The 11,198-nt window shown below is 37.3% G+C and overlaps 1 protein-coding gene across 1 annotated transcript in view; it reads left to right on the top strand.

Moving 5' to 3' along the window:
* The window catches only part of RORA (RAR related orphan receptor A), an 84,688-nt gene extending 83,894 nt beyond the window's left edge, over positions 1-794 (top strand). Inside the window, exon 10 of the mRNA XM_012801964.2 lies at positions 432-794. Coding sequence (XP_012657418.2) covers positions 432-596 — 165 coding nt within the window. The 3' untranslated portion in view covers positions 597-794. The remainder of the gene's footprint in view (positions 1-431) is intronic.
* The last annotated feature ends 10,404 nt before the right edge of the window (positions 795-11,198 follow it).

The raw sequence follows: 11,198 nt of genomic DNA, 5'->3' as shown, positions 1-11,198 counted from the left end.
TGGGCCCAGCTACTTGGGAGGCTGAAGGCAGGAGACTCACTTGAGCCCAGGAGTTGGAGGTTGCTGTGAGCTATGATGCCACAGCACTCTACCCAGGGGACAGCTTGAGGCTCTGTCTCAAAAAAAAAGAATCAGAAGATTTAACTTCCCCTCTCAACTCTACCACTGACTATCTGAGCCAGCTTGGGCTTATGAACACATCTATAGGTTAAGTTGTTTATGTTCAAAATAATATGGAACGTCTACCTGGCATTTCAGGATAGAACTGTGCAATCTTTTATTTTTACCAGTTCTCTGGTAACTAGAGGTATTTGTACCTTTCACATGTGTTTCACCATTATAAACAGTGTCGTAAAGCCCATCCTGACTCCCTGATCTTTGATTCTCATGCCTGTTCTCTCCTGACGACGTGTCCTTTTTTCCACTTACAGTTAATATGCAAGGTCTCTACATTAAGAGCCTTATGCGGACGACATACAGAAAAGCTAATGGCATTTAAAGCAATATACCCAGACATTGTGCGACTTCATTTTCCTCCATTATACAAGGAGTTGTTCACTTCAGAATTTGAGCCAGCAATGCAAATCGATGGGTAAATGTATCACCTAAGCACTTCTAGAATGTCTGAAGTACACACCTGGAAAAAAAAAAAAACAAAAAAAATTAACCGAGACACTTTACATGGCCCTGCACAGACCTGGAGGCCCACACACTGCACACCTTTTGGTGATCGGGGTCAGGCAAAGGAGGGGAAACTGAAAACAAATAAAAGTTGAACTTGTTTTTCTCATGCATATGATTTCCATTATGCCTACAGATATGGACCCTTTTTCTGTCTCCACTTCTCAGTCTTTGACCTCTGTTTACAACAGAAGGCGGGTACTAAAGTCGGAGGATTTCCTTTTCTTGTAGCTCACTGCCCACAGACTTTCTGCAGAGTCACCCATCGGTCGGTAACAACAGAGAGTCCAGCTATGATTGGTGACCGGTGTGCATAGCGGAGGTGGCGGCATTACTTTGCACAACTTGCTCTTTGGCTCATGAAGGAAGTTTTTATTTTTTTCACCGATTCTTGTCAGTCAGCAGGATGGCATGAAAAGGGTCCATAGCAGTAGCAACAATAGCATTATAATATATTACAGGGTAAATGGGCATGAAGACTATATATAGCTAAAAGAGATATTGTTTATATATTGTTTTAATTAATATAAAATGTAGTTACTGGTGTAGCTTTTCCTGTTGAATTGATAAGGCACTTTCATTTTGCACCTTTTTTCTTTAAATTAAATGCTAGCGTGTTCACTGTCGTGTCGCATGTGCACCAGAAACACAAGTTTAACTGAGAAGGCTTGGAAGGTACGTCGGAGGTTTTTATGCTGCTGCTGTTTACAAAATGACTTTTAAAAGACTGGCTGGTCATATCTAGAAATCACCACGTTGGATTTTTGTTTTCATGTGTGAATTTGGGATTAGAAATGGAGCTCTTCCGAAAAGGATACTTCGCTTGTTGGCAGGTTTAAAGATAGATGTGTTTATGCTTCATACAAAGTTGGATGATGGATCGGTGCTGTGGTCGGAGACCATCATGCCCGCTTTTCCTTTTAAAGCTTTTTAAAATGCCACTTCACGGAGGGGAGAAGGGGAGGCAAATTTTACCCAATTCAGTAGTTACATGGACTCAGTCTCAAACTTGCCATTTTTTTTTTGCTTTGAGAACCAATCAGTAACCCATATCTTTGGAATCTCGCTTTCATTGTAGAAGGACCCAAAGATTCTATCAGAAGCACACGCATACTCCCCAGGGGAGGACATGAAGCCTTTCCTCTGTGAATGTTTATGTTCTGGTATAATCTAGGAACCCTAAAAGTTGATCTCATGATGAACGAATTCTGAATTCTTCCTGTCCATAAATGTTATAACGCCAGAATATTGCCCTTCATAGTCGCTAGACAGTGGATAGGAACGTGGGGGAGGCCCACCGTTTCGAACCAGTCTCTCTCATTTAAAGAGTAAATCCTTTAAGCCTTTAAAGTGAAGTTGATGCTAGCTGCAAACATTGACTCTTGTATTTATCTTTACCAGAAAACTGTGGACTGTAATTTATTTTACTAAATATTTAGAAGATGGTTTGGCTTTTGTGTTCAGGGGAGAAATATTGAGAGTTTTTAATTTAATTTCATGTTGTTGTTATTGTTGTTTTAATAATCCCCAGTGGGGGGAGTATGCATATTTTAAAAACAAGTGACCTTTCGGGAATGTAGGCATTTAGAAGATGATTCTAGTCACGCGAGATGTGGGATTCAAACTGCTTATCTGTCATCAGAGACCACATTTGTACCGAAAAGGGAGCATCTTCCAAGGCTGTAAAGGGAGGCATTTTCTAAGCTGCCCTGTATATTGGAGAAAGAGTCTCCTCTGCCACGAGGGTCCCTCCAGAATCTTCCGCGGGAATTTCGCCTGCTAATGCCATGCCAGGCCGCCAGGGTGGGCTCCTCGGAGCACGTCCCTCTGTTTTTAACTACACTGAATTTCTGACTTGGTTTCTGAGGGATTTTGGAAAAAAAGACAGAATTATTCCCACAGACATGTGTATGAAGCCTAAATAACATCCAAAAAAAAAAAAATTTTTTTTTTTTTCAAAAATATAGTAAGGGAAGACAAGATTAATATTCCTTTAAATTTCTTACAGGCATGTACAATTGTATGTGAGTGTTTATAGAGAGAGGCTGTCAGCATATAGTATTTATATTTGGGCAAGAAGGGTTAAATCAAATTTTTAATATAAGTAAACATAGTTCCTTTAAAGATCAATAGTATTTATACTCTGGTAAGAGTACCCAGCTTAGTTTAGTTATTTATTTGTCCCTGTTTTTCTCCTTTGGGGGAACATGGTGTGGTGTTGTTTTGAAGGGTTTTTTTTGTTTTACTCTTTTTTTTTTTTTTTTTTTTGCCACTTAGATTCACTAAATTTGGGGATGGTTTTAGTAAAGTATATTAACTTCTTTTTAACCAAAGCTTTCTGAATATGACCAGCTTCAGGTGCTAGTGCATCAAAGAGCGACTAAACCTAATTCCAGTGTCCGTGTGTGAAACAGTAAGAGCTGATTGAACTTCTCTAAGGGTGAGAGAGAGAACGTAATGTTGAACTTCAAAGAAATTCCTTTTCCCAGAAAGGATTCTGCATATTCCTAATGCAAAAAAAAAACATGAGACTCCAACGCCGTCGGTGATAGTCATGCCACGGTGACATTTGCTTTTACGGTAAACCAAGATGGTGACACTGTTTTTATGGGAAGCCAAGATAGAGTAACATCACGCGGCTTCTAGGTATTTCTGAAAGAAAAGCAGGCCTGGACTTGCTTCATCAGCAGGATGGGAAGAGAATAGTCGAGACAGACATGTTGGGTGAAATGAGGAGGGAACAGCTGACTACCGTTGGGATCTGAAGTTAAATAATAAGTTTAGTTGAAAAACTATGGAGTCCAGAATAGGATATGAGAAACTTTGCATTTTTATTTTCTTCCTTATTATAAAAACTCCTGTGCAGTGACACAAACTATTTGGTGATATCAGAACCAAAATTCTTAATTAGTTCTTACAATTAAAGTTTCCTAAACTTAACTGTCTAATGATAATCTTTGAAGGATTGGACCCACGTCACTGTTAACCCGGCCACTGTCATGCCCTACCTATACGATTGTTTTTCCGTAAGGTACGTGAGGCTTTTGTACAGAGCCCGAAGACCTTCTGTTACAGTGTTGTCCACTTGGTTGTATTACATTGTGAAAAAAAAAACCCTCCTTGGTCACAATGCAAACCAAAGTGCAGATTGGACAGTTTGCAAATTCTGTGAAAGCTGTGGATTTTTTTTAAGTGTTCAGCATCTTAATTTGTGTTAGAAGTATGGATTTTTTTCGAGTCTTCAGCATCCTAATTCACCCTTTATGACTTAAGAAAAATATGACTTAAGACACTGCTTCTAAGTTTGGTTGTTCTTTACGGTGCGGATACCCAGATATTCGTGAGCGTGTGGAGATGGGCTGAGAGTCAGGTGAAGGAGAGTGTGTGTGTCTGTGTGTGTGTCTGCGGGTGTGCGATCTGCGTGTGTATGATGGGTGTGTGTGCTGGACCGCTTCTAGGCTACTAAGTGTCAATGGAAAAGAAAATGTATTCAAAATACTTAAATCAAAACTAGAAGATGGAAAAAAAAAAAGATTTATTCTATACAAAGCCTTGTCTGGACCACTTTAGAGAGACTTCTATTTTTTTAACCCTTCTATAAATATTTGATGGCACTTGAAATATTCCTGCAATAAAATGTGATTTGTGTAAAGAAAAAAAAAAAAGATTTTGTAATGTGAAACAAAGAAAGAAAGTAATGTAATTTTCTAAAAAAAAAAATACAAACAAACAAACTTTGTATTATTTTCTTGATGGAATTTGTCTATCTGTCTTTGGGAAACTTTTTATTTCATTGAATGTGCCATAGTAGCAATGTGTGTTTTTAGTTTTAGACTAAGGACTAGCTAGCTGTTGTGTTCCGACATTCCAAGATGCAAAACAACCTAGTAGGAACTTATAAGGAAAAGGTTTCAGTAGTAGGTAAGCTTCTCTCATCGTTGCTTTTTTTGCACATGAACTTCATCCCTCTCTAGTGCAATATGTACATAGAGCACTTGCAGGTGTACTTGATCCCTCAGGGAAAAAAATACATATTTGTACAGTTTTTTGGGTTTTTTTCGTTTTCGTTTTCGTTTTTTTTTGTTGTTGTTGTTCTGCCTTTTGTTTTTGGCTAAGGAATGTCGATCGAATCACTTGTTATTGTTGAGAGGCAGCCAGATAATTATCCTAAAGCCACTGTTTCCAACATTGATTGTTTAAATCATGTGTCCTTCCAGTGCTATTATTTTAAGATAATAATAATAATAAAAGGTTATTTTCTGACAGTTCTTTGTGCTGATTGGTGAAAAAAAAAAAAGGGTAAATAAGCACCTTATGATTGACTTACTGTGAAAGACAATCCATCTTAGCATCAACGATAGAAGCCCTATCATTTTGGAGTTGGGGTTAAGAGTCAGAAAACATGTGCTCAGGGATCTTCTAAAACTCTTAAAACAGGGTGGCCAGTACTACTGGGACAAATTGTGTTTTTTATTATTAATGATAATAATACTATCCCTCCAAGGCACAAGCGGACTGTATAGAACTGTGTGTGTGTAACTCTGTGCTGTTGTCTTGTTCCGTTGAGGTCAGTTTTGTGTGCTTGAAAGCATTGACTAACGTCCAAAGCAAAATCCCGCCAGTGTGTTCCCACATTACACTGACAGGGAACGCACCCACCAAGAGCCTCATTCAAACTACAGTCCCTGCCTGTTCCAATTACCACTTCTCTAATCAGTCAAATATTCATGATAAATGTAGGTAGCATTCAATGTTAAAAACGATTCCAAATTCTGCGTATTACGGATAAAAATGAAAAGCCAGGGATGACAGAGGAGGCCTGCCCCTATCAGTACAGGGAGATAGGTAAAAGATGAAACGTGTTTTTAAAATGCCAGCAATTAACTCTTGTGTCCACGCGTTCTCCTCTAGACGCAAACCAAAAATTCCTTTCTGCAAAACAATTCTTACTGCTCCATTTGTTAGTTATATCTGATAAGTTAATACAAGAGCTCATGTCTAAAGATAAAACAAAACCGGCCTGTCTGACAGCTACCTGAGTCAGCTTTTAGGTTGTATTGTATATTTTTGAAATACAGTTTTGTTATAGTCCTATAGATTACTTTCTGTAAAGTTAGAAAAGGTCAGTGGAATTACTGGGTCTGATTCTTCCACCCCTGGAATACACATTCAGAAGAATATTTACATATTTTCTTACCATGCTAAAAGAGTATAACTTGGGAAAACATTCCCTGTCTACCAGATGAAAAAGATACCCTTTACCATGTTTTTTTTTTTTTTAATAATAAAGAATGTTGAAAATGGCAGAATCTCTCCTCCTCCCTCTCTGTGTGTCTATACAAACACACAGGTTATTGACATTTTTACATATCATTACATATGATTGCCACTTCTTGTGTTAAACCCCTGGAGATAACTTTATACTATGGATCAAAGTATGTGCCCAGAAATGCCATTGCAACCGCAAGTCTTGATCGTTTGCCAAGAGCCTAGGACACAGGTCTTCATTCTGTCCCCAGACACTAGGATGATAAAACACTTCCACCAGATTTGATTAGAGAACTTCTATAATTTGTAAGAGAAGAGAAGGCTGGCGAGCAATGTCTCCATCGTGCGGTTGGTTTTACTTCTGACTCTGTCTGCTTGTTTGTTTGTATCAATGAGGTCAGTTATGTCAGGCTCTCAGAATAATTTTTAAAATAATCTAGAAGCCAGACTTCATACCAAGGAGCCATCATGGATGGAGGGAATCTCCATGTTCAACCAAACCCTCAGAACTTAGAGCAATAAACACATTCAGTCATGTATGTACACACGAATGACAGAATCGTCAATCCAAATAGAGACGACCTTGTTTTCAGTGATGCAACATACCATGGAGTCTTGTTTTGAGAAAGTGACTATGAACTTGGTAGAATTCATGTCTGTGGCTTATGTTTAGGGTCCTCTCGTGTACTTCCCCACATTCACAGCATCACACTCACATTTTTTCTTCTTTCCTTCTGAGAACAATGAAAGATAGCTTGCTGTCAGCTTTCCCATGCTGCACACGCCACGATGCTGTTCTCCGAGAACAACCACATTCTCTCCTTTGTTCACGTGGGATTCCTTTCTCACCAGGAGTATCTTAATGTGGATACGATTTCTAGGAACTTGCTTATCACTGAGAAGATTGCATATGCAAATGCAGATAATTCTTGAGCAATATAGTGAATATGATTTCACAAAACAAACCATTCATATGTACTGTACACATCTTCCTGGATCCAAAATGCTCATCCGCAACAGTCTGAAACATCTTAAACATCTTAAACAGTGGTAAATTTTCTAAACATTAGGACATTAGCTGGCTGCTTCTTTAAATGTACCTGTATTGTCTGCCTGCTCCTTTTGTGGAGATGTGTTTTTGTATTGGATGTTTGGGCCAATGGGAGGCTTCAAGCTACAACATATTTTCCCAGTTTAAATATATTTAACATATGACAAACCCCAGACAAGGCTTTTAATATGTATAAAGAACTGCAGTGTTAGGTGGTTTATTTGCAAACCGTTTTCAATATTGTCCATTTTTATGGCACCTTTAACAATATTCTTGTTTCCAAAGTACAAAAAAAAAAAAAAAAAACTAATAGGTTACATAATCTAGCCATAACTGAATGTCAAGCAATAAAACAAATGACTTTTGTGCATAGACTTAAAAAATTACAAATTTTAGACATCTGCATGTAAATGCAATCTCTTGTTTACTGCTTTCTTCAACTTGAGCAATTGATTCCTTATTTACTATTAAGAACTTGTAATGGCCTGTAAACATTTTCTCTCTTACTCTTCTTTCAAATTTCCCTTCGTCCCTGCTTTTGAGTCATAATATTTAATGTTGTTCTGCACATCTCTATCCAGTTAACTTTTTGGCTTTCATTCTGTATAGATAAGAAAATGTTATATTATAAACAGCCTACTCAGTGCAAATATTTATCTGTTTATCAAACCCACAATATGCTGTATAATACCGGTTTTACTATATAATCTATTTTAGACATAGCTGTTTAGAACTAGAGTGTGCTATTTTTGTGTTTTTTCTGATGTGTGGTGCTAGATAAGTTACTTTTGTGAACAAACAAACAAAAAAATCCCTTTTATTCCTAGACAATACCACCTTTGGGTCTTGTTAATTTCACTGAGTATACCTATATATTTGTATATATATACATATATATATATATATATCTACCTGTGCCCCACTGGCAGCTGTATCAGAGTGCTGGATTGGGGACATGCTTTTCTCTTTACATACATAATATCATTATATAAATTATTCTAGAGTGTATTTAATTAGGATAAAATTACTTCCTTAGTATGGATATTTGACATCTATCGGGTGAAATTCGTTTGTACATATGACTATATGAAAAATGATTAGCATTTACTTTACGTTCACGACTTGGCTTCATACCATATCTCAAGAGCTGAAAAATAATTTGCCGGGCCTTTAAGATCCTAAAGAAACATTGTCATTATTCTTGGCACCTGACAGAGTTGTACAGGTAGCTCCTATTGGAGACAATAGGCATTTATAGCAGACATCTTTGGAGGCTTGATGGCAGAATAAACCTTTCCCCTCCTACGTGAATCATGAAATCACTGGCGGAACAGGAGCCATAAAGCAAATTTGACAAGGGATGTTCTGTTTTAATATGACCTTCACCAGTTCCGTGAACTGAGTGAAGGACCTTCATTTTAAAAGTCATTTAATAATCAACTTTAATTCAACCCTTTCACCCATTCTCCCAGTATCTATTGGCATTGTTAAAAATCAAAGCATATCAAATATCTAACTAAGGATGTAGTTAACCTTATTAAATATTGATTAGAATTGTTCTGTAATATTACTGAATTTGTAAGATCTTTAGCAAAGATTTTTGAGCAATTTATAAATATAGAGCAAATGTTTCTGTTTCTTGCACTTTTTGTAATCGAAGGTGATGAATCTCAAGCCATGGTTATTGGCTTCCATGCACTGCGTATTTACCCACAATTCTAGACGTTTTCCATTTTTATGGAAAAGTTGCTGTTACCTTGATCCTAAATGCAATTGTGTGGTTAATGAGCGCTAATGCGAACGGTTAACCTTTTAAAATGGATTGGCTATAGTTTAGAGAGAAATCTCTTTTAATACACATCATGTCATTCCTTAACTGCCTTGCTTGGAAAGAGATTAAAACCTTATTCTTTTTTTTTTTTTTTTTAAAGCACCATTTAGCATCCTAAGCATTCTGAGGGTAGAGATTGTATGTATCTCTCTGCGTCTGCACAATGGCCAGCACATGTCAGCATTTGATACATGATAACAAGTGTGCCCCAATTAAAACTTTTCTCCTGGGTTGTTTTGGTAAATTTACAAAGTCAGCCAAGCCTTAGGGTTAACAGTTCCTTCTACAACCCAAGTATTAAGTCACATTTGAACAGACCACATGAAATGCTGATTCTCATTGTGTGTAGGTCTTAAGGATTAAGCACACAAATTTCACCACCTCTGTGAGTAACAAACTCAGCCTTCTGTAAATATACATGCAAGTTTGGAAACAGTAATACTGTACCTATAAATATATGCTGTCTGTTTTGTGTACAGTATGTAAAAATATCTCCTTTTCTGCCACACTAAAAATGCAAGCCATTTATGGGAACCCTAAACATAGTACTGAACTAAAACTTTGCTAATGATCTTTATTAGTGGATCACCCAACTTTTCACTTACATTGGGTTTTCTTTTCAATTCACTCTTACAGTAGTCTGCTTATTTCCAGCTGTTTATTTTATTGAGTCCTGAATTAAAAAAAAAATATTTTGATTCATTTTGTAAATACAAGCTGTAAAAAAAGAGAGATTTAATGTTGTCTTTTAAATACTGCGATTTTCATTCTAATATGAATGTTGTTATATTGTACTTAGAAACTGTACCTTTAATATTACATTACCTTTATTAAAAGTGCATTGAACACATCAATTTTAGATGTGCTTTATGTACTATTATCCTATAATAAAACTTCAGCTTCTAATGGAACACTTGCCTTGTTTTTCTTTTGTTACTGAGTTGCATGGTACACAGTTTTCTAGCCCACATTTTATCTTTAGTGAAGAGTGTAGTAGAACCTTGATAGTCAAAGTGTGGTGCACAGACCAGTAGCATTCCCACAGCTGTGACCTTGAACAAATGCAGAATCCCAGCACCAACCCAAACCTGCCAAATCAGAATCTGCATTTTTATAGGATCCTGGGCGATGGATGTGCGTATGAAAGTTTGAGAAGCACTGGTCTATAGTGTAATACTTTGAAAAAAAAACCATTTAATTTTGCAGAGGAAAAAAATGTCTACAAGGATCAAGCTCCACCCCCCCCTTTTTTTATTAATAGTTGGGGATTCATTGAGGGTACATTGAAGCAGGTTACATGAGTTGCTTTTGTTAAATAAGGACCCTCTGATATTTGTGTCCTGCCCCCTAAAGGTGTACCACATCCCTTGACCCCCTCCCTCCTTGCAAAGAAAGAAGTATTAACTTAGCAGGTAGACCCATGGATTGGTAGTTGTTGGAAATGCAGAATTGAGGATTCTGAGGCTGCTTCCTGTCTCAAAGGAGAAGGAGTGCCAAGGCTGATTGGAGATACCTTCCTTGAGCGTAGAAGGAGAGAAATCCTATACACTCTTCTGTGTCACCTAGGCTTTAGAAATCATTAAAATGAAATTGCAGAAATGGTGCCAAAGACTTTAAAAATTCTGACTGTCAATGCTGTCATTGCCCCACCCCCTTCTTTTGAGTAGACTACTTAGGGGGGAACCATAAATTTAATATCAGCTAAGTATCATACCATTTTAATGTGCAAAAGCTTTTATATTTTAAAGAAACCTCAAGGACAATCAAATTGTAAAATATGCAGAAGTCACAATAAAGGCAACTGAGCTAGCGTTTGCCTCCACACACATAGTAGAATGCCTAAGTATTGAACTTATGCCTAAGTAATGAACTCAGAAGGCATTCAATAGATACATATGCGAATTGATCCCCAAAGCTGCTACATGTAGCAAGCAATCCCTAATCCTGCTTTGCTTTTCAACGGCATCAGAAAAGAGGAAGAATGAGATGATGCCTGTGAAATCTGGGTAGACCACTAAGTTCCACATAGTTATAAATACCCACCACTTTCCAGTGTCTCAGGAAGTTGAGAGTGAACAAAAATAATGGAGTTCAAAAAAATGAAATCGGCGGCGCCTGTGGCTCAAGGAGTAGGGCGCCGGTCCCATGTGCCAGAGGTGGTGGGTTCAAACCCAGCCCTGGCCACAAAGAAAACTGCAAAAAAAAAAAAAAAAAAAAAGAAAAGAAAAAAGAAAAAAAAGAAAGAAAAGAAAAGACTCCAGAACCATCCTGGAATAGCAGTTATCCAGTTTACAAAAACATCAAATGAAAGGTTATCTTACTAAGTTTGATCATCTCCATTCTACAACTCCATAGTAAAATAAACCA

This window comes from Otolemur garnettii, unplaced genomic scaffold, assembly GCF_000181295.1.
Source record: "Otolemur garnettii isolate 467f Iridium unplaced genomic scaffold, OtoGar3 scaffold00011, whole genome shotgun sequence".
Classification (NCBI taxonomy): Eukaryota; Metazoa; Chordata; class Mammalia; order Primates; family Galagidae; genus Otolemur; species Otolemur garnettii.
Note: the sequence above shows the minus strand (reverse complement) of the source record. Positions and strands in the feature narration are given on the sequence as shown.